A 24,276-nucleotide genomic window follows, 5' to 3' on the forward strand; every position below is an offset into this window, starting at 1 on the left:
GTCAATGTCTAAAACATCAGAATTGCATTGCCAGCCACCAATATTTTCCTTCGACAACCTCGCCTGTAATATAAGCTAGCCCTAGCCACTATAAAGCTTTACAAAAGATAATCAAATAAATCATATCTAGAGACCTAGCTAAATGTGAACATTTATAGATGGAGGCCTACATGAATGGGTATTGATGAGATTCCAAGCTTTGAGCGAATACGAGATGATTTTAGAGCTATCTCTATTCCCATTGGCATTGGTGAGAGAGAGAGAGAGAGAGAGAGAGAGAGAGAGAGAGAGAGAGAGTGGCGATGAGAGCAAGTGGTGGGAGAGCGAGTCGAGTGACAGGTAGGACGGAGCGCAGTTATCCTAGGTCTCGACATTGGCAATGCAGTGTGCGCTAGTGTCTTATATCCCTCTAGATATGAGCCAGCCAGTGATAACCATCCCACCGACGAGGACTGCGACTCACTGAATCCGGAGTTTAGGACTGAAACCGGTTAGGAAGAAAAGGGAAAGCTTCGGGAGAGCCAAAGACCACAACGCCGGCTTCCGGGGATTCAGGGCAGCATATAGAAACAGCATAAGGCGGTCTTCGGAAGGGGCGAGCATCCATTAGATATCATTTGGATAAACAACCACTGCTGTAGTGGAACCCTAAACATGTCAAGAAAGGTCCACAGAACCGAAGTATGCGCCGACTGCAGTGCACCAGGTACGATGAAAACTGAAACAATGTGTTGTTTTAGTCTTTGATATGTGTGCTAGCTGGCGACATTTAGATGGGACGGCGGAGGCCTGTGCCCGCTGTCAAGTAGTACAATAAAACGGCGCAGGTTCACAGGCAGTTAGTTAGTCAGGCCTTTAAACAGCGTGACATTTTCATTTTCAGTGCATGTGAATAAATGAAGTAACTAGAAAGTTACTTTGGTTTATTTGACAAGAACCATATTCTGTAGATGAATTTGAGTGTGGGATTTGTTTCGCCTACTTGACTAGCCAGCGCAGCTAGCCAAGCAACGTATAACGTTTGCTTTTATTACTCGTGTTAACCGCCACTTCTATCTGGTAGCTAACTACGTACATTGTTTGCTAACAAATGAGAAAGGGTGTCTATCTTGTCTGGTCTAACTTGAATGGCTTGCTATCACATCTGTCTGTAAAGTTGGCTCTGTAGCCTCACGGGCTAACTAGCTAGCTGGCTAGGTAGCTAGTTACATTTGAAGACGACAGGCTAGCTAGTTTGGCATGTCTTCCTCCAGAGTACTTTTATAAATGTGACCAATTTCACGTTGTAATTTGTGTAACGTTAGATAGCTAGCTAGTGTGCTAACGTTTAGAGTCTAGAAGATTAGCTGAACGTTGTTACTTAGTTAGTTAGCTAGCTAGCTAGTTAAATTATCATAAAATAGTAGTTGAAGCTAGTTGGCTAACTAGCTGCCTGCAACTAGCCAATGTTAGCAAGCAGTGCGGCGCAGAGTAGGGGCGTTGATAGTATAGGTTGTGAATAGTGATTGAGTGAGTGCCTGTAATCTGGACCCCTGACCTGTCTAGACTGCTACATCTGTAGGCATAAAACATTTTTTTTTTTTTAGCTGAATCCTTCATGTCATTTTTTTTAGTAGTTACTCATAAAATCATGAATACATTCTCCAACTCTGTTTTTCTACAACATTATTGTGCACCCACAACTCTGATGTGATGCCAACCTTGGCATCCTGGCCCTCCCTGCCCACATAGCCTTGGCCTTGCACATTTAACCCCACCTGCCCCAATGTTTTGGGGAGGAGGGGAGTTTGGGATGGGGTTTGGTTGGAGTGGGGTGCATGGCAGCTGCTCTCTCCTTCACAGCTGCTCTCCCTTCAGGAATGTGTTTCTGCTATGCCAGCTGATTGATGACACTCCTGACCATCACTCCTCTGCAGTTACCTGCGTTAGCCTGGCTTGCTTGTATACCTACTCTGTGTGTGCACTGTGCTGTTTCTTTTTCTTACTTACAGTCTACTGTCAGCTTTCTGCTGCCTCGGCAGCCCGTCCCCTTCTGGGCAAAGGCAGCTCTAGCAAGCTGCTGATCCAAGCCACTAATGTGTGACTCCTTGTCACCCTCCACACTGGAATAGCTACTGGACTCATGAACAACCTCCATATTTTGGAAGAAGTCATATAGCAACTATAGGCTATTAAATGTTGTTACTGCCAGTATGCTCGTAAGGCCTATTTGTTTTTCTATCATAATATGGTTAGTTTTATGGGCAGCACAGCATGTGGTAGAATGCTAGACTGAAGAGAGGGCTATAGCCTTCAGTAGTGTTGACTGTAGATATAGTGGTACAAGAGACTAGAGTGACCCCATATGCGCTGTGTCTGTGCGAGTGCATGCGTATGAAATCACATTAGGCGCTGCACACACTAAGTGGAAGTAAGTGTGGACATGGAGAGGAAGAGCAATGGGGTTGTTCTGTGAAGCATGAATTATGACGAGATTTAACTTTTAGTGTCAACGATTGGAATCTATACCAATGAAGAGTCCTGCTCCCCGCTCTTAACATTTGATTTTGCGCTCTGCTTTGTCCTGTTCTGCCATGGGTACAAACCCAACAATTGTATTTATTTATTTAACCCTTATTTTACGAGGTAAGTTGACTGAGAACACATTCTAATTTACAGTAATGACCTGGGGAATAGTTACAGAGGATGAATGAGCCAATTGTAAGCTGGGGATGATTAGGTGGCCATGATGGTATGAAGGTCAGATTGGGAATATAGCCAGAACACCAGGGTTAACACCCTCTACTCTTAAGATAGGTGCCATGGGATCTTTAGTGACCACAGAGAGTCAGGACACCTGTTTAACGTCCCATCCGAATGACAGCACCCTACACAGGGCAATGTCCCCAATCACTGCCCTGGGGTATTGAGATATTTGTTTTTAGACCAGAGGAAAGGGGACCTCCTACTGACCTTCCAACACCCCTTCCAGCAGCTTCTGGTCTCCCATCCAGGGACTAACCAGGACCAACCCTGCTTAGCTTTAGAAGCAAGCCAGCAGTGGGATGCAGGGTGGTATGCTGTTGGCTAAAGAGTTACTGCTTTTCATAGATTATAATCTTTGAAAACAGTAGGCATGCTTTGTTGAGTATTGCCAATAGCTATTTGTTTCAGAATTGTCCCTCAAGAACAGATCTCTCTCTCTCTCTCTGCATGTATTCGCTCCTCCCCAGCCCAATCTGTAAACTCTTAGGCCTACCAATTGAGAATAAATGCTCCATCTAGTTCCTCGGATAAAATAGGCCCTTTGCATGTCGTACACAGTTAGCTTAGCCTAATTGTAGCAGGATCCTGAGGGTGTAGGCTAACCTTGCCCCGGCCAGACTTAATGACTAGACTGTGTGGCCCATGGTTCTGTCTGTGCCCACTGAACTCTGGACTTGTCTATTATGATGATCTCATTACCACCTAAAGGCACAATTGGGTGGTACTGGAATTTTAAGGTCAGACTTGTATTTAGGCTATACAGTATGATGCTAATAATACATGTTTTGTTGATTTGTATGGTCTCGAGAACTCCTCATTGTGAACTCCCACATGTCAGGCAAACTGTCAGTCTATTCATCACTCTCACATTAGGCTATTTGATTATTTTAAATGTGTGCAGTAAACAATAATGTCAAATATTAGGCCTAACTGTATCACCGGTAAGAAACGGTAAAACAAAGCTATAGGCCTAACGATGAACCTGAGATGAAATAGCCTAAGTTGTACACACCTGACCCCCACCCATACCCCTCTCTCACTTTATGTCTTTCTCTGTGTTTTCAGATCCGGGCTGGACCAGCATCAACAGGGGCGTTCTGATCTGTGACGAGTGCTGCTCTGTGCACCGCAGCCTGGGACGCCACATCTCCATCGTCAAGCACCTGCGGCACAGCGGCTGGCCCCCTGCACTGCTGCAGGTACCTGGGGGGACAAGATAGGGGGCTGGGCATTGGGGATCATTACTGATGGGTGTACAAGTAGCCCAGTATTTGGCAAGCAGCTAAATGACAAGTAACCCAATTCAACCAATGTATTAGGCCTTTACCTGTTTATTATAGATTTCTAACATGTAAATCCATACTGATAAAAAAACGTTTATAAACTATATATAAATTAGGGCCAGGGACCTCACAATACGATATTACAATATTTAGGTGCCAATATGATATGTATTGCGATTCTCCCGATTTCTATATGTATTGCGATTCGATTGCGAATTGATGTCCCAAACATATTGCTCACTATGTGTCTGCTGCAGAGAGACGAGTGAGCATGGAAATAAACGTGCTGTAAACATGTTGGCTCACTATTTAAAAAGATGATGGAGATCAAGCTATAGGATGAAAAATACAGGCGTTTTGGCACACGCACAGCCGACAAACGCTAGCTAACGCTACCTAGAAAAACTATTAAATACATTTTAAATAATGTTGCAATATTTAACTATCAACTGTTTTTTTCCTCCATCGCTTATATAAAGTAAATGTTACCTGGCTGCTGGACAGAAAATATTTGAGAATACATTTGTTAGGAACTGGATTTAAATGTATTATTTTTCTTTTTGTATTTTCACTTTATTCAGACAGGAAGGAAATTAGTGGGGAGGGAGATGCAGAGAGGGGCTCTGGGGTCGGGATTCACACCCACGCTTGGTGGTGTATAGGTGCTGCAGGCGGTGGCTTTACCCACTAGACCAGCCTCAGGCACTGGAAGAGGCTTTGATTTGCTCTACGAGGACATTCCACCCCAACATTAGATAATTTCATGTTAGGGCTGTGTTGTTGTGTGTCTCATTAGTGTGTGTGTGTGTTTTAGATGGTGCAGACCCTGGCCAGTAATGGGGCTAACTCGATTTGGGAGCACTCTCTGCTTGACCCAGCACAGGTGCAGAGCGGCCGCAGGAAACCCAACCCACAGGACAAAGTCCAGTAAGTTTATTTTTTATTTCACAACATATATTTTCACGACACGTCAGATGAGAACCAATTCTCATTTACAATGATGACCTGGGTGGGGACATTCCCCGCTGACGTATAGTCTCTGTTTGTGGAACTCACTCTCCCCCACCAAGATCTCAAGAGATTCTTTTCACTCGGTCAATTGTTATAGTCCGATCAGGCTAATAAGCTTATGTGTTAGATGCAGCTCAGCCTTTGCTCATTAACTAGTATCAGACTATTATGGGATCAGAGAGGATTTTCCCCTCAGCATCTCATGCTGCAATGATTCATACATACAGCTGATGAGGGCCTCCCGAGTAGCGCAGTGATCTAAGGCACTGCATCGCTGTGCCTTGAGAGATTCTGGGTTCGAGTCCAGCCTCTGTCGCAGCCGGCCATGACCGGGAGACCCATAGGGCGGTGCACAATTGGCCCAGCGTCGTCCGGGTTAGGGGACGGTTTGGCCGCCAGGGATGTCGTTGTCCCATCTGCGCACTAGCGACTCCTGTGGGGGTCGCAAGGTGTACGGCGTTTCCTCCGACACAGTGGTGCGGCTGGCTTCCGGGTTAAGCGGGCATTGTGTCAAGAAGCAGTACGGCTTGGTTGGGTTGTGTTTTGGAGGATGCACGACTCTCGACCTTCGCCTCTCCCGAGTCCATATGGGAGTTGCAGTGATGGGACAAGACTGTAACTACCAATTGGATACCATGAAAAAGGGTAAAAAAATCCATACAGCTGATGTCTTACCTTATGTCTTACACAGCCCCACCAAGTCCGAGTTCATCCGCTCCAAGTACCAGATGCTATCCTTCGTCCACAAGTTGCCGTGCCGTGATGACGACGGTGTTACCACCAAGGATCTCAGTAAGGTGAGGCCCGCCCCCTCAGGTCAGGTGTCAGAGGTTGACGTCCTTCACAGGCTGGGCTCGTCCACTCAGGGCCATGGCTGGTGGGCCGGGGTGCCTCCCACTGAGGCCACACACACACACACACACAGAGCCTGCCTTTCTTCTTCTCTCCCCTGTAGGCAGGAAGGAAGCACCTTAATGACACCACAGGAATAACTAATGGAAGCTGCTGTGTGGAGCCACTAATGAGGGCATTCACAGGGTCTCTCGCTCTCTTTCTGTCTCAGCAACTGCACTCCAGTGTGAGGACGGGGAGTCTGGAGACATGTCTACGGCTGCTGTCCCTGGGAGCACAGGCCAACTTCTTCCACCCGGTGAGACCCACACCACCGCCACCCTGCCACCCCCGGTTACTGCAAATTACCCACTTTCTCACCACTCACCCTCCCATCCCCTGTTACTGCAAATGACTCACTTTCTCACCACTCACCCTCCCACCCACTATTACTGCAAATTACCCGCTTTCTCACCACTCACCCTCCCATCCCCTGTTATTACAAATTACTCACTTTCTCACCACTCACCCTGCTACCCCCTATTACTGCAAATTACTCACTTTCACACCACCCACCCTCCCACCCACTATTACTGCAAATTACCCGCTTTCTCACCACCCACCCTCCCACCCACTATTACTGCAAATTACCCACTTTCTCACCACTCACCCTCCCTCCCCCGTTACTGCAAATTTCTCACCACACTTACCCTGCCACCCCCTGTTACTGCAAATTACCCACTTTCTCACCACTCGGCCTCCCACCCCTATTACTGCAAATTACCCACTTTCTCACCACTCACCCTTTCACCCCATATTACTGCAAATGACCCACTTTCTCACCACACTCACCCTCCCTCCCCCCGTTACTGCAAATGACCTACTTTCTCACCACACTCACCCTCCCACACCCTGTTACTGCAAATTACCCACTTTCTCACCACTCACCCTCCCACCCCTGTTACTGCAAATTACCCACTTTCTCACCACTCCCACACTCCCACACCCTGTTACTGCAAATTACCCACTTTCTCACCCTCCCACCCCTGTTACTGCAAATGACCCACTTTCTCACCACTCACCCTCCCACCCCTGTTACTGCAAATTACCCACTTTCTCACCACTCGGCCTCCCACCCCTATTACTGCAAATTACCCACTTTCTCACCACTCACCCTTTCACCCCATATTACTGCAAATGACCCACTTTCTCACCACACTCACCCTCCCTCCCCCCGTTACTGCAAATGACCTACTTTCTCACCACACTCACCCTCCCACACCTTGTTACTGCAAATTACCCACTTTCTCACCCTCCCTCCCCCCGTTACTGCAAATTACCCACTTTCTCACCACTCACCCTCCCACCCCTGTTACTGCAAATTACCCACTTTCTCACCACTCCCACACTCCCACACCCTGTTACTGCAAATTACCCACTTTCTCACCCCCCCACCCCTGTTACTGCAAATGACCCACTTTCTCACCACTCACCCTCCCACCCCTGTTACTGCAAATTACCCACTTTCTCACCACTCACCTTCCCTCCCCCTGTTATGACAAATGACCCACTTTCTCACCACTCCCCCACCCTCCCCCTGTTATGACAAATTACCCACTTTCTCACCACTCACCCTCCCACCCCTGTTACTGCAAATTACACACTTTCTCACCACACTCACAACTTCCCTATAGAGCATCGGTCCAATCGGTCTATGCCATGTCCATGCTCCCTAATTTGAAGTTATGATGTGTATGTGTGTGTGTGTGTGTGTGTGTGTGTGGTTGTCCTCTCAGGAGAAGGGCACCACTCCACTCCATGTGGCAGCCAAGGCAGGCCAGGTTCTGCAGGCAGAGCTGCTGGTCGTGTACGGAGCCGACCCCGGAGCCCTGGACATCAACGGACGCACACCCATGGACTACGCCAGGTAGGCTACACCAGGGGTATATTCATTAGTGTACACTGTTCCAAAACATGTTCCAAAGGAAAACAAGGGTCTCTTATTGGACAAGTTCTGGTAGTTTCTTCCCGTTTTGCCCTGTTTGCTTTTGTTACTAGTGAATACACCCCTGGCTCACTCTTTTTAAACATAGTATTTATACACATACAGTTCTGTGTGTGACTCTGTCATAAGGTATTCAGTTTATTTGTTATTTTTTTCTGCCTTATTGTGTCAGTAAGCTGTGTCATATACAGTTATATAGGATCTGATCGTTGTACTGTGTGTGTGTGTGTGGCAGGCAAGCGGGCCAGGTGGAGCTGGCAGAGCGGCTGGTTGAGTGTCAGTACGAGCTCACAGACAGGCTGGCTTTCTACCTGTGTGGCCGACGCCCTGGTAGGTGACCTTTTTACCCCTGCCAAGGACCTTACAGAGGGCTCCGAGTTGAAGCGATAATCAGCAATCAAGTCATTGAGATCTCGCTTGGTGGGTGTATCCTTCAAACAGCTAGCATGACAGCAGTTTTGTTGTTCGCTAATGCCAGAGCTTGCTAACAAGAGCCCTCTCCCTAAATTTGCATAATATTGGGACATTTTCAATTCTGGTCACTAGTTCTCTCCTCGCCGACCGCTAAGTCGCTGTGTGTCTCTTTGTGTCTCCTTCCATTGAACATGACTGGTTGATAGTTCGCTGATTATCGCTCCAAGTATGGACCCACTGTTAGGCTTAACTAGTAGGGCGGTTTTTCACCCAATGACTGTTTTACACTATACAATGATTTCACTCCGTTGTACTCTATCCTGTAGATCACAAGAATGGGCATTATATCATTCCTCAGATGGCTGACAGGTAAGTGTCAAAGGCTTGTGTTCAGGGTCTGAATGGGTGGGAGGGTGTGGGGACTATATTTATAAATCTGCATGGTGGTTGATATTTATTATCAACTGGGTGGTTCGAGCCCTGAATGCTGATTGGCTGACAGCCGTGTTATATTGGACCGTATACCACGGGTATGACAAAATATTTATTTTTAATGCTGCAATTACGCTGGTAACCAGTTTATAGTAGCAGTAAGGCAGTTCGGGGGGTTTGTGATATATGGCCAATATACCATGGCTAAGGGCTGTATTCAGGCACTCTGCGTTGCATCGTGCATAAGACCAGCCCTTAGCCGTGGTATATTGGCCATATGCCACACCCCCCCTGGCCTTATTGCTTAAGTATACATGGGGTGTTTTTTTCAGGCACAGATTAAGGCTAATCCTGGACTAAAATGTATTTTCAAATGAGATTCTCTATTGAGCATTTTTGTCTTTGACGTGACATGATATCCTGGCAATGCATTTTATTTTTTGGACTCTACAATGAAATGTTATGAATACCATGTAATATTCTGGCATAAGTGAAGTGGCTAGGTGTATTGCAGTGTTTTGACCAGTAGGTTGTGCCCTGTCGTTAGTCAGTCTGTACTGCTAGATGGGAGAGGAAGGCCCCTGTTACACTGATGCAGACTGCATGTTTGTCTGCTGAGCTACAACAGACTTCTACAACACTGCTATTACTGTACTGTACTATACTCTGTACTATACTGTACTCTGTTTAGAACTAGTGGGCGGTATTCACAAAGCGTCTGAGTAGCTGATCTAGGATCAGTTTTACCTTTGATAATAATTCATCTGGTTATATAGACCGAGGGGGATCTGATCCTACATCAGCACTCCTACTCTGAGAGACTTTGTGAATATTGGCCCTGGTGTTGATATGGAGTGTATCCCCCCCTCCCTCTCTCTCTCTCTTACTTTCCACCTGTCTCTTCTTGTCTCGCTCACTCGTTTTCTGTTCTCTCCATCTTTGCTGCGCTTGTGGAGGCAGAGCTCGCCCTAAGTGCCCGACACAGAGGTATCTCTCTCTTTTCTCTTACTCACTCACTCAACCCCCCCCCCGTCTTTTATCCCGTGCGCTCATCATCTTCTCGCTGTTGTTAGGGAAGGAGGGAGGGATTCCTGTAATATTTTGTCTGCCTTTTAAAAAAATATATATATTAGCATTACTTTTATGATGTCTTGATTCAATAAACATTGACAAGAGCCCTTTTGCTTTTAAATGTTAGGTTGGCTACCGTATCTAGACCACCAGTACTCATTGTCGATCATACAAGTACAAGGCCTGTAGTTTTGAATGTTGCCAAACTGAAATGGAAGGGGCTACAGGTAACTGCCAAAAATAAAGGAAACACCACCGCCAAGTGTCTTCGTATGGCGTTGTGCCACCACAAGCCAGAACAGCTTCAATGCACCTTGGCATGGTTCAGGGGTAGGCAACCCTGGTTCTGTTCATTTACCTGACCTGGAAGACCAGGTGTGTTGAAATTTGGCAATCAACGAACTGATCAATTAGCTTAGTTGGTTAGGTGTGGTGCCTAGTTGGAACAAACTCCAGCAGTAACTGCAGATCTCCCGGGACAGGGTTGTCTACCCCCTGGCATAGATTCTACAAGTGTCTGCAACTCTATTGGAGGGATGCGACACCATTCTGCCCCAAGAAATTCCCCAAATGTTGGTGTTTTGTTGGTGGAAAGGTGGAAAACGCGGTCTCGAGCGTCGCTTCAGAATCTACCATAAGTGTTCAAATGGGTTGAGATCTGGTGACAGGCGGCCATGGCATCTGGTTTACATCGTTTTCATGCTCATCTAACCATTCAGTGATCACACGTGCCCTGTGGGATGGGGGCATTGTCATCCTACCATAGCCATGGTAGCCAAAATAATGGCCTGCCCAGCATTTTTATACATGACCCTCAGCATGATGGGATGTTAATTGCTTTATTAACTCAGGAATCACACTTTGCAATCCTAAGTGTTTCCATGATTTTGGCAGTTACCTGTATATGTCACCTGATTATCTGCCATGGTCCTCGCTCCATGACTGAACACCCCTCTTGTCTCACCCCTCCCACCCACCACCCTGAGAAAACCCCCAGTTCCATGTCCTCCACCTCACTTACCTTTCTGTCCTCTCTTTCTCTCCTCACCCCTCTCTCTCTCTGTTGGTGTCTGTGGTTGTTTCATTGTGGCATTTTGTCTGTCTGTGTCTCTGCGTAGCCTGGACCTCTCAGAACTGGCCAAGGCAGCTAAGAAGAAGCTCCAAGCGGTGAGTAGTGCTGGGTGGTCAAAGGGTAGGGGTCATGGGTTAGAGTTGAGGCTCTATCCATCTGGTAGACTTCCTGGGTTGTGTTCATTAGGACACGCAAGGGAAAACATTTTGAAACGTTTTCAAAGGAAAACAAAAACGAGGTATCCTCCCTGTTTTTCTTCCCATTTGGTGCCTAATGCAAACGACCCAGAAAACGAGCTAATCTGATAATAAACTGAAGCAGTGGGCCATGTCTGTATCAGTGACTCTAATTGTCTATGACAGAGGACTATGACTTTCCCCATTTCCTGTGTATGGTATAATCAATTCTCCTCTGGCCCAGGCAGTAAAAGGACAGAGCCTTTTAGTGTAGTGCTACTGTTTGTGTTGACAGTATTGCTGTACCTGGTTGTCCTATTATTTTAACCGTGTGTGTTCTATATATATTTTTCTCTCGCTGGTATTTGCTGTTTTGGCGTGCATTGCTTATTTTTGTCTTGGTCTTGTGTACACTGTCTGTGTCCCGTACATTTCCTGTGTGTGACAGCTGAACAATCGATTGTTTGAGGAGCTGGCCATGGACGTGTATGACGAAGTGGACCGCAGGGAGAACGATGCAGGTGAGACACCCCCCTCCTCCTTTTCTTCTCCCTCTCATGTGTAACCCATCCCCTGCTTCTCTCCCTCTCCTGTGTAACCCATCCCCTGCTTCTCTCCCTCTCCTGTGTAGCCCATCCCCTGCTTCTCTCCCTCTCCTGTGTAACCCATCCCCTGCTTCTCTCCCTCTCCTGTGTAACCCATCCCCTGCTTCTCATCCCCTCTCTCCATCCTTCTCCTCTTTCTGTCTTTGCCTTTTTGAGTCATGCAATCTGTTTGGGCCACTCTGGGGCCGCGTCCCAAATAGCATCCTATTCCCTATATAGTGCACTACTTTTAAACCAAGCCCTGGTAAAAAAAATGTGTGCACTATAAAGGGAATAGGGTGTTATGTGGGACGTAGCCCCTATTGTAGGCTGTTCCCCCGGAGAAGGAGTCACTGTTTAGAAAGGAAACCTAAAAAAACGCATAAACAAAGTCTGTAAAAGGGCACTGGGTGAGGTCTGAGACGGGAGAGAGAGCGAGGCAATTTAGAGGGAAGGAGCAAGTGAGAAGGAGAGAGCGCGTTGGTGAGCAAAGTGCCTCAGGAATCCTGGAGTCTCTCTCTTTCACTCTCCTCCCTCCCTCGCTCTCTCTCGGAAGCAGGAGCAGTCGCAGACTGCGTTGTCTGACAGAGGCTCTCCGCAGGTAAGCAGGATGGGGTAGAGACCGAGAGCCGGACACGCTCAAGCACACACACACGCATGCACACACAGCTCTAGGTATAGCAGGACATTCTCGGAGGAGTGAAAGTGTGTAAGTCTGTAACTGTTCTGTGGTCTGTTCCAGTGGAACTGTGTGTATGTGTGGGCGGCAGGCAGGGTGTGTTGCTGTGCGTGTTCCAACTTCCAGCTGAAATGACCTTGTTTCTCTCTCACTCACACATCAGTGTATAATATCTCTCTCTTTCTGTCCTTCCTCCCCCTTTCCCCAGTGTGGCTGACGACTCAGAACCACAGTACTCTGGTGACGGAGCGCAGCGCGGTGCCCTTCCTGCCTGTCAACCCCGAATACTCAGCCACACGCAACCAGGTAACCACTACTACTATCAGACACACACACGTGCGAAAACAACGTTTGATGACTGCCAGCAAATGCTTGAATATCTTCGTATGTATCCTTCTCCAACCGCTGCGTAGGCTTAGTGATGACAGCAGGCTGAAGACGATGCTAGTCACAGTGACACAGGCAGGCAGTAGAAGGGACTATGGAGAAATCCTCCGAGAGCACGACAGATTTTAAAACGGGAACAAAAGAGGAGAGGGAGAGAGGGAGAGAGAGCGAGAGAGAGATCACATTCTATTAATAGTTTTGTGGCTGCACCGGGATGTCTGAGCTTCTGCACTGGCCAGTGGGATATAGAGACGGCGAGAGAGACATTTTCCAGCTGTGGGGGAGGGTTAGGGGAAACGAAAGGGGCTGTGTGTGATCGTGGGTCCTCCCTCAGTTGGCTAGCTCGTTAGTGTAAACATAGGCCTTAACACATCAGCACCCTCACCACAGTGAGATCCGCAGCTAGGATTGGATTGAATAGGGTTGGAGCCATCTGACTGGTCAGCGGTAGTGTTTATGTTTCATGCAAGAGAGACTGAGGGAGAAAATACACACACACACACGACAGTGTGCTCACGGTCGGACCGTGTTTAGAATTGAAACCACATGGATACGAAGCCTGCATTTTTGTCCCCTTATGCAAACACAAACGTGAATTGCTAGGTGCAATGTTTAGTGTGTGTGTGTGTTACTATGATCAACTGTAGCCCCTATGACTGTGATTTTCCACCCCACATGACCAGTGACCACAGCAATACCAGAGACTGTGGCTTCAATTAGTATTTTCTTTAATAATACACCAAAAAAATGTCTGAATACAATTTTCTCCTGTAAACCTACGTCTCTGCGTCGGAGGGTTTTTGAGTGAATGAATGCGTGTGTCCCCTGCCTATTTTTCTCTTTCAGGGTAGACAGAAGTTGGCCCGTTTCAACGCTCGTGAGTTCGCAACGCTCATCATCGACATCCTGAGTGACGCCAAGAGGAGGCAACAGGGGAAAGGCCTGAGCAGCCCTACTGGTGAGAGAGGGAGAGGTGTGGAGGAGGAGGAGAGGACCGAGGAGGGGAGGGGAGGGGAGCAGAGGGGAGAGGTGTGGAGGAGGAGGAGAGGACCGAGGAGGGGAGAGGTGTGGAGGAGGAGGAGAGGACTGAGGAGGGGAGGGGAGCAGAGGGGAGAGGAGAAGGCAGGGACTGAGGCCAGTTCAAACAAGGTCTTTTATGAATTAAGTATGCTCTGGAATTTAAGCTGTTTTGACACACTGCAGTCAATCCATCCATTGCGATGTATGAGTGAAAAGGAGAAGTTACTGAGATGTATTTTAAATGTCGGGGTTGCCTGGTTGTGTTATGGTTAAGTCGTCACTAGTTAAATTGAGCTGTAGTTTTTCCTGATTTTTTTTTCTTCTGTGGCTTAATCTCAAAACGTCTTTCTGCACTTCCTCACATCCTGTCTCCTCGCATCCTTCTCAACCGTATTCAAGGAAAAGGTCCAAGTTCCCTCCCCTCTGACTTTCTTCTCCAATGCATTTTCAGAAGGAATCGAGGAAAGACGAATTGAGATTGAGCCAGGACCTATGTTGTTGCTCTGATCCATCCCTTTTAGACTCTAGTCTGGACCTGGGGGCCGACGACGACCAGCATGACTACGACAGCGTAGCGTCGGATGAGGACACGGACAGCGAGCTGACCACTCAGAACAACAACAACACGCAGCGCAACAACCGGGCCAAGGTGAGGAGAGAAGGGCACAGAAGGACTGCAGGGTTGTGTTCATTAAGCATCAAACAGAAGCAAAGAGGTCCAAATGAGGAGGGACCTACCTGAATTTGTCCAATGGGAAACATTTTGCACCGGTTTGCACTAATGAATACACTGTGTTCACTAGGCACCAAGCAGCCTGAAGCATAGTGAAAGGGGGAGGTATTATTCGGAACTGACATAATAGGAAGCTCTTGTTTTCTTTTTCCATTGCAAACCGTTGTGCTATGTCTTTCTCTGCAGGCCAACATTAGAGTACCAGAGAACAGCCAAAGTATTCCCCTTAAACCCAGTAAATAGATGGATAAAATGTGTACTGAGAGAAATGGAGGTGGAGCAAAGTGACCAGGAAGTGGTCCTATGCTCCCAGCCCTGCTTTGAGTTAAGCGTATCAAGCGTCTCAAAATAGGAGTGCTCATCTAGGATCAGGCCCCCCCCCCTGTCCATGTAGTCATATTCATTGTGATCTAAAAAGGCAAAACTGATCGTAAATCAGCACATAGTTCTTCTTTGCTTCTTCTAGTGATTGCAGTGTTATCCCCAGCAGCCAGCAGTATCTTCCTCCCCGCCTGTCCCAGCATGCCTTGCGGGAGTGGCAGTGCTGCTGCTGCTGCTGCCACATACTTCCACAGTGACATCACAGCTATTCTGGGTCTTCAATCAGAGGAGCATTGTTCTTCAAGCAGGGGAGGAGAGGGAGAGGGGGCGGGTGAGAGAGGGAGGGAAGAAGGGGTGGGTAAGAGGAGAGGAGAGGAGGGGGGCGGGTGAGAGGAGGGGAGAGGGGGCTAATGGGAGAGGAGAGGGTGGGTGAGAGGAGAGGGGGCGGGTGAGTGGAGGGGAGAGAGAGGGGGTGGGTAAGAGGAGAGGAGTGGAGGGGAGAGGAGGAGGGGGTGAGTGAGAGGAGGGGAGGGGGGGTGGGTGGGTGAGAGGAGAGGAGAGGAGGGGTGGGTGGGTGGGTGAGAGGTGGAGAGGGGGCGGGTGAGAGGTGGAGAGGGGGCGGGTGAGAGGGGGGTGGAAACCCTGTTAAAACACGCTCCCACAGCCACAGGACGTGGTGGAAAAGCTCCTGTAAAATGAGAATTTCATGTTCACTGTGTGAAGAAGCTCTGTTCTGGTGTCATACAGACAGAAGCTCTGTGCTTCTCAGATACAGTGCCTTGCGAAAGTATTCGGCCCCCTTGAACTTTGCGACCTTTTGCCACATTTCAGGCTTCAAACATAAAGATATAAAACTGTATTTTTTTGTGAAGAATCAACAACAAGTGGGACACAATCATGAAGTGGAACGACATTTATTGGATATTTCAAACTTTTTTAACAAATCAAAAACTGAAAAATTGGGCGTGCAAAATTATTCAGCCCCTTTACTTTCAGTGCAGCAAACTCTTTCCAGAAGTTCAGTGAGGATCTCTGAATGATCCAATGTTGACCTAAATGACTAATGATGATAAATACAATCCACCTGTGTGTAATCAAGTCTCCGTATAAATGCACCTGCACTGTGATAGTCTCAGAGGTCCGTTAAAAGCGCAGAGAGCATCATGAAGAACAAGGAACACACCAGGCAGGTCCGAGATACTGTTGTGAAGAAGTTTAAAGCCGGATTTGGATACAAAAAGATTTCCCAAGCTTTAAACATCCCAAAGAGCACTGTGCAAGCGATAATATTGAAATGGAAGGAGTATCAGACCACTGCAAATCTACCAAGACCTGGCCGTCCCTCTAAACTTTCAGCTCATACAAGGAGAAGACTGATCAGAGATGCAGCCAAGAGGCCCATGATCACTCTGGATGAACTGCAGAGATCTACAACTGAGGTGGGAGACTCTGTCCATAGGACAACAATCAGTTGTATATTGCACAAATCTGGCCTTTATGGAAGAGTGGCAAGAAGAAAGCCATTTCTTAAAGATATCCATAAAAAGTGTCGTTTAAAGTTTGCCACAAGCCACCTGGGAGACACACCAAACATGTGGAAGAAGGTGCTCTGGTCAGATGAAACCAAAATTGAACTTTTTGGCAACAATGCAAAATGTTATGTTTGGCGTAAAAGCAACACAGCTGAACACACCATCCCCACTGTCAAACATGGTGGTGGCAGCATCATGGTTTGGGCCTGCTTTTCTTCAGCAGGGACAGGGAAGATGGTTAAAATTGATGGGAAGATGGATGGAGCCAAATACAGGACCATTCTGGAAGAAAACCTGATGGAGTCTGCAAAAGACCTGAGACTGGGACGAAGATTTGTCTTCCAACAAGACAATGATCCAAAACATAAAGCAAAATCTACAATGGAATGGTTCAAAAATAAACATATCCAGGTGTTAGAATGGCCAAGTCAAAGTCCAGACCTGAATCCAATCGAGAATCTGTGGAAAGAACTGAAAACTGTTGTTCACAAATGCTCTCCATCCAACCTCACTGAGCTCGAGCTGTTTTGCAAGGAGGAATGGGAAAAAAATTCAGTCTCTCGATGTGCAAAACTGATAGAGACATACCCCAAGCGACTTACAGCTGGAATCGCAGCAAAAGGTGGCGCTACAAAGTATTAACTTAAGGGGGCTGAATAATTTTGCACGCCCAATTTTTCAGTTTTTGATTTGTTAAAAAAGTTTGAAATATCCAATAAATGTCGTTCCACTTCATGATTGTGTCCCACTTGTTGTTGATTCTTCACAAAAAAATACAGTTTTATATCTTTATGTTTGAAGCCTGAAATGTGGCAAAAGGTCGCAAAGTTCAAGGGGGCCGAATACTTTCGCAAGGCACTGTATGGCTGAGCTGTGAATGGTGAAGGCTGTTCAAAGTCATTTCCAGTTAATTAGAGATTTCTCTATTATGGTTTCAATGTTGATTGTGAAAAGATTGTTATTTTAAGCTGTGCTCAAACTTCTCCATTTACTGCTAAGAGTGATGATGAAACCGAGTCCCGCTTATTGCTCAGACAATATCCCACATAAATGACTCCCACATGTTTGTGTATTTTAGATTTTATTTTATTTCTATGTTTATAAATAAAATTTCTATGTTTTATTTCTATGTTGTGTGTGTGTCCCCCTCAGAGCATGGACTCGTCAGACCTGTCAGACGGGCCCATCACTCTGCAGGAGTACCTGGAGGTTAAGAAGGCCCTGGCCTCCTCCGAGGCTAAAGTCCAGCAGCTGATGAAGGTCAACAACAACCTGAGTGAAGAGCTGCGCCGGCTGCAGAAAGAGGTAAGGAGAGGGAGGATAAAAAAATGTGAGGGAGGGACGATGGCAGGGAGAGGAGGGGAGGTATGGATAGAGTGGTGGGTGGATGGATGGATGGAGGGAGTGGAGAGGGGGAGGGTGGAGGGCAGGGTGCACGACAGAAAGATGGGAGGAATTTTTCAATTATATTGTTAGTTAATGGAAGACGTACCCTTTCTGCCTCAGTATGTTAGTGTGTTGTCACTATCAGTGTTGATCTAGTCTGTTCCCAGAGCTGTCCTTATACTGTAGTAAGCAAATTGTGCAGCTCAGAACCGTATCTGTTAGTTTTGGTGTAAGCACTGCAGTTTGTTCTTCAGTGTGTCAAAGTATCAGGTTTCGTTCCCATCTGTTGTTACGCCATATTTAGTCACTTTGTTTCTGTTCCGTCTCTCCATGGTGGTATTGTTGTTTTGTTCTCATGAATGCCCGAGCTGTTGTCCCATGTCTGTCCCATCACTCATGTCTAACGCCGGGAGAAATACCAGCCCCTAGGCACACACACGTCAGCCCCTGCACACACACCTGGGGAAATGCACAGCAGTTCTCTTCCAGTGTTGATAGGTTGACAGGTACATACAGATAAAACAATAACACAGTGTCAGTGAGAGTAGCCCCCCCCCCCCCCCCCACCACGTACCCCTCAATAAACCATGCATGTGTAGTTCCATTATTTTCCAATATACTAAAGATCCACCCCCAGTACTGCCAATATGTATTGGTTAAGATACAGTGCATTCGGAAAGTATTCAGACCCCTTGACTTTTTCCACATTTTGTTACGTTACAGCCTTATTCTAAAATGGATTACATTGTTTTCCCCCTTAATCTATCTACACACAATACCCCATAATAACAAAGCAAACAGGTTTTTAGATTTTTTGCAAATGTATATAAAAAAAAAAAACAGATCACATTTACATAAGTATTCAGACCATTTACTCAGTACTTTGTTGAAGCACCTTTGGCAGCGATTACAGCCTTGAGTCTTCTTGGATATGACACTATAAGCTTTGTACACCTGTATTTGGAGAGTTTCTCCCATTCTTCTCAAGCTCTGTCAGGTTGAATGGGGAGCGTCGCTGCACAGCGATTTTTCAGGTCTCCAGTGATATTTGATCGGATTCCGGACATTCAGAGACTTGTCCCGAAGCCACTCCTGTGTGCTTAGGGTCGTTGTCCTGTTGGAATGTGAACCTTGGCCCCAGTCTGAGATCCTGAGCGCTCTGGAGCAGGTGTTCATCAAGGATCTATCTGTACTTTGCTCTGTTCATCTTGCCCTTGATCCTGACTAGTCTCCCTGCTGCTGAATAACATCCCCACAGCGTTATGATGCTGACCCCACTATTCTTCACCGTAGGGATGGTGCCAGGTTCCATCCAGATGTGACGCTTGGCATTCGGGCCAAAGAGCTCAATCTTGGTTTCATCAGACCAGAGAATCTTGTTTCTCATGTTCAGAGTCCTTTAGGTTCCTTTTTGGAAAACTCCATGCGGATTGTCATGTGCCTTTTACTGAGGAGTGGCTTCCGTCTGCCCACTACCAGAAAGGCCTGATTTAGTGGAGTGCTGCAGAGATGGGAGAACCTTCCAGAAGGACAACCATCTCCACAGAGGAACTCTGGAGCTCTGTCAGAGTAACCATCGGGTTCTTGGTCACCTCCCTGACCAAGGCCCTTCTTCCCCAATTGCTCAGTTTGACCGGGCGGCCAGCTCTAGGAAGAATCTTGGTGCTTCCAAATGTCTTCCATTTAAGAATGATGGAGGTCACTGTGTTCTTGGGGACCTTCAATGCTGCAGGAATTTTTTGGTCCCTTCCCCAGATCTGTGCCTCAACACAATCGTGTCTCGGAGCTCTACGGACAATACCTTCGACCCCATGGCCTGGTTTTTGCTCTGACATGCACTGTCAACTGTGGGACCTTTCCAAATCAAGTCCAATCAATTAAATTTACCACAGGTGGACTTGGAATTGTAGAAACATCTCAAGGATAATCAATGGAAACAGGATGCACCTGAGCTCAATTTCGAGTCTCATAGCAAAGGGTCTGAATACTTATTTATATAAGGTATTTCAGTTTTTTATTTGTAATACATTTGCAAAAATTCTAAAAAACGGTTTTTGCATTGTCATTATGGGGTATTCTATGTAAATTGGTTGATGGATTTTAATATATTTTAGAATAAGGCTGTAACTTAATAATGTGGAAAAAGAGAAGGGGTCTGAATACATTTGGAATGCACTGTAGTTATACCCATCCACAGACTAGCCAGTTTACCCCCTTATATCCACCCATCAGTATAGACTATAGATGGCCTATAGACTCCCTTGATCCCCATTTATAATCTTACCTCCATCCATATCTAGTATGTGGTTAGCTAAATGAAGCTCCCTGTACAGTACCTGTGTATGTGAATGGTTGTCCCTGTGACCTTTGACACATTAAGGTGACCCTCCTCCCCCGTCCCCACCTCTCCCCGTAGATCTCGCGGATGCAGACGGAGAACAGTGCGTTGCGGGGCGGCCAGGTCGTCGGAGGAGGGGGAGCTGGCGGTTTGGGAGGCGGGGGAGGAGGCAGCCCGGCACATTGGCATGGGGGGGTGAGAGGCGGCGGAGGGGGAGGTAGGGGAGGGGACCACTCCAGCCTAGCCATGTCCTCGGCGCCCGCCCACCGGAGGGACAGACAGGCTTTCTCTATGTACGAGCCGGGGCCCGCCACCCCCAAGCCCCACTCCCACTCCCCGGGCCTGGACTCCCTGACGGGCCGTCTGCAGCCTCTGCACCCCAGTGTAAGTGTGAGCAACGCGCTACGGCCCCCAGGTGGCCGTGGTCATGGTGATATACACCACCTGCCGTCTCTGTCGCTACTGCTGCCTACCTTCTCTACTGCTGTCTGGCATGCACATACCGCTTACCAGTGGAGTGCGCCTCTACTTTAACACCTAACCTTTGACCCCCAGCCTTTACCGCTGGCGCAAAGCTTTCTAGTCCAGATGCTGCACGCACCTGCCCCAAATACACACAAATACAGAGACTTTGACACTGACAAATCACTCTTCTCCTCCACTCACTTTACATGAGTTTATCTCTCAGATTGAGGTTTTTGTTGAGTGTAGAATGTCATCATTTTTTAAGATAAGATGGCAGGTATCTTTCCCACCATTGAGTGTCTATCATAGCTTTCCCATTCCCTATCTCTAGTGTGAGTAGCTCAAACACGAGGAGTGTCAGTGGTTTGTCCTGCACCGTTAGCCAATAGCCATACGCTCTTCTCAATGGATCCTTCAAGGCACTGTGTCAGTCACTGACCCACTCGGTCACAGTGGAGCTTAGGGCAGGCTGACTTACACAAGTGTGGGTCAACTGCTGGGTGTGTTGACAAACAGTGGCAATTCAACATGTGGAAATGATCAGAAAATGACGGCCGATGATCTGTGGTCCGAGGCGCTCTAAGCTAATGCACTACCTACACACACACACACACACCCCTGCTTTCAGACACTTCGACTGGTGTGGAACTTGAATAGGAAGCCAGGAGGTAAAGTCAGTCTGTCTGTCTGTGTCTCTATCTGTCCTGACTCCTGTCTCTGTCTATCTGTTGCTCGTATTCTGGGCACTTCCATCTGTCTATCCTGTCTGTCTTTTGTTGTGCTCATTGTTGCCTTCAACCTTTACATTCCATTATTCATGCGGGTGATGCAAAATCCCAATTCAGTTTGGTTTATCTGTGCATTTTTCCGTGTTTCTTTTTAGTTTGTATTTTGTAGGGCATTACAGCGTAGCAATTAGCAAATGCACAATTTCTTATTGTGTATTTTGAAAGACATTTATTTTTATTTTGTATATAGAATTTAGAGTTCTGTATGCTAGGATATATCTAGATAAGTTGTTTTTTTCAATTTTATGTCTTGTTGCTCATACTGTATTTATAAGTAATTTTAAAATGGCTATACTGTATATCATTTTAATATAAAAGTTGTTTTTTTAAATCGATGTACCAATCCCAGATTGCCCCTTTTTAAAGTTGTAAAGTTTGGACCCCATCATAGATATTGGACCACACGGTGGTAAAACCCAGTGCTCTTCTGAAAAGCACCGATGACGACGACTTCATTTTATGGACATTATTTGTGTATCATATGCCAGCATACAAGTATTCACAGATGTTCAGTCTACATCAAGTTAGCTCTCCGCTAGGGAACAGTGAGTGCAAGAGTGGCCTACTGGCCATACTGCCTGGGATAACTCACAGCATAGCCCCTTATGTCAGCCAGCTGTATCTAAAGAAGTGTCTATAATCGTGCTGACTGTCTGGGCCTGCATAAAGTGTCTTGAGGGGAGGGCTGATTTCTTAGAATTTTAAAAGCCTAAACTGATCCTAGATCAGCACTTCTACCCAGAGATTTGAGGCAAGCTAATGACGTGATTTGAGGCAAGCTAATGAAAGTTAACCGGCTCCTCTGTCTTCTCCTGTGTATGTCAGACAGTATGTTTGTGTGTCTGGTAATGTTAATGATGTACTCCGTGTGTGAGCTGTTCTGGGATAGTGACTCACTAACTACTTGGCAGGACCTAGCTCAAGACTCACACATTTCCTTTTTAATTCCAGTCAACTTGGGCATACACATTTTCAGTATAAACCTGTCCTGGGGAAAGTTGCTCGGCAGTTTGGCTGTTGAGTTTCAAAAATCGAATTTGACCTCAACGTATTATAGGCTACTGTCTCCCCGGACAGAGCTGAGCTGACTCTGCTCAAGCATGTATAGCGCATCCCAGTGTCTGATTGGACTCTTCCTACTAAAACTCAAAAATTATGTCAGGCAGTGTTCCTTCTGCGGTTCCTCTGTTGCTTTTCGTTCTCTTGAGTTCCTGTCCCGTTCTGTCTATCCTTCAGGTGAGGAAGGGGGGTCCTGGTGGTCCGACACCCTATGGAGGACAGCACCTCTCTAGCTCCATGGAGATGGGGAGATACATGGTAAGACTGGCTGGCTGTTGCCCTCCCTTACAGTTGGTCGGCTCATCTGTGACTTCCAGTGTTATTAGACTACTTCGCGGCCAACCCCAGACCGTGACGGCTGAAACCTTCAGTGGCGTCTTATGAAAGCTGATACTGACTGACACTGTTTTATAGACCAATATGAGCTGATGCATTGCTGAGGATTATATATTGCGGCTTAGTGTAAATGTTTGTGTGAATGGCTTGCTTTTGATTGGTTAATAAAGGCCTTGCCATACTCTCACTGATGTCTGCCTTTGGAATCACTACTGCTACCTTTTGATGCTGATAAGGTGTTCTGTTTGTCCACAGGTCCCAAAAGGAGAGAAGCACGGCAGTGGCACTGATAGTGACTATGACAACACTCAGCTGTATGAGCTGTCGCTAAGGTAAGGCTGGGGGGAGAGATATCTGGAGCAGGTGGCTGGGCAGTGAACGAGTCATTCTGGGGTCTCCACCAACACGTAGCAGGGGCAGACAAGCCCGGCTCTAGGGTCTACCTAGACATCTAGCAGACTGGCGGACTGTTTGTCTTTGTCAAGGACATATTTACTGTGGGGGATTACTTCAGAGATGCTTACCTCTTTGCTCAATGTGGGAATTGCAGGCTAATGAGAGTGTACTGATTGAATGTGTCCTACAGTAGGGGGCGCAGCAGTGAAGAGGAGAGCCGGGGAGAGTCGGAGGAGTGGGGTGGGGGCGAGGGGGGTGAGCCGGATCCTACCCTGCCCTGCACCGAAGACGTCATCCTCAAGACGGAGCAGGTGACCAAAAACATCCAGGAGCTTCTGAGGGCCGCACAGGAGTTCAAACACGACAGGTATGGCCCCGACTACAAGACTCACTCCATGACACAGTCAGACTGAGGCTTACGTTGTATCTACGGGGGTAACAAGAGGTTGTCTTATGTTCCCTAGTTTCGTTCCATGCTCTGAGAAGATCCACTCTGCTGTCACTGAAATGGCCTCTCTCTTTCCCAAGGTAAGGTTTTGCTCTAGCTCTCCCTCTTTCTAGAATATCCTTAAAGATTCCGTTTTGTGTGAAACTGCCACCAACAGTGATTATTATTACCAAAGAGGTTGCTTCAAACAACAAACATGTTATTTTATTTTTGGCTGCCTGATAGAACAGCAGAATATATACTGCACATTTCTTGGGACCAAATACAGATTCTAGCTGTAGGCAGTAAGTGTTGTCTCCTCTGTGTCTAACTGTTCTCTTCGTCTCCCCTCAGCGGCCCGCCCTAGACGCCGTGCACTGCTCCCTGCGCCTCCTGGCGTCCAGCGCCTCCCGCCTCCAGGTGGAGTGTCGCAAGGCGGCACCCCAGGACCCCTCAGCGCCCGCCGTCGACTACCAGCTGCTCACCCAGCAGGTCATCCAGTGCGCCTATGACATCGCCAAGGCCGCCAAGCAGCTGGTCACCATCACCACCCGCGAGAAGAAACAATGACGGGGGTCGAGAGGGGACGGACAGGGGAGTGGCGAGGGGAGCTGCAAGACTGACAGAGGGAGGGGAGAGAGCCTCGATTTCCAAGCTTCCTAGTCGAGTGATGAATGACACTTGGAAGGTTGGCATCTCGAGGGAGAGGGAAATGCCAGCAAAGGGGAGAAGATATATTGGCTGCAGACCGAAAAGAAGATATCTGAGGATGAATAAATAGAAAA

General features: G+C 47.2%; 1 protein-coding gene across 2 annotated transcripts; it reads left to right on the forward strand.

The window, feature by feature from the left end:
- Positions 1-325: 325 nt before the first annotated feature.
- LOC139382541 (ARF GTPase-activating protein GIT1-like) lies at positions 326-24,276 on the forward strand. 2 transcript variants are annotated; one of them, XM_071126640.1, is made up of 21 exons: positions 326-706; positions 3,811-3,944; positions 4,843-4,955; positions 5,731-5,836; positions 6,103-6,189; positions 7,667-7,797; positions 8,111-8,205; positions 8,616-8,658; positions 9,682-9,708; positions 10,911-10,959; positions 11,489-11,561; positions 12,512-12,609; positions 13,537-13,648; positions 14,232-14,359; positions 17,449-17,601; positions 20,099-20,404; positions 22,510-22,590; positions 22,924-23,000; positions 23,255-23,431; positions 23,529-23,592; positions 23,846-24,276. In XM_071126640.1, exons 1-21 carry the CDS (start codon positions 655-657, stop codon positions 24,059-24,061), a joined length of 2,322 nt encoding a protein of 773 aa, XP_070982741.1. In that variant the 5' UTR covers positions 326-654; the 3' UTR covers positions 24,062-24,276. The 2 variants fall into 2 exon arrangements, with proteins under 2 accessions (XP_070982741.1, XP_070982742.1); XM_071126641.1 differs by having other exon boundaries at positions 482-706; positions 23,258-23,431; positions 23,846-24,151.

The sequence above is a fragment of the Oncorhynchus clarkii genome, chromosome 24 (genome assembly GCF_045791955.1).
Source record: "Oncorhynchus clarkii lewisi isolate Uvic-CL-2024 chromosome 24, UVic_Ocla_1.0, whole genome shotgun sequence".
NCBI lineage: Eukaryota > Metazoa > Chordata > Actinopteri > Salmoniformes > Salmonidae > Oncorhynchus > Oncorhynchus clarkii.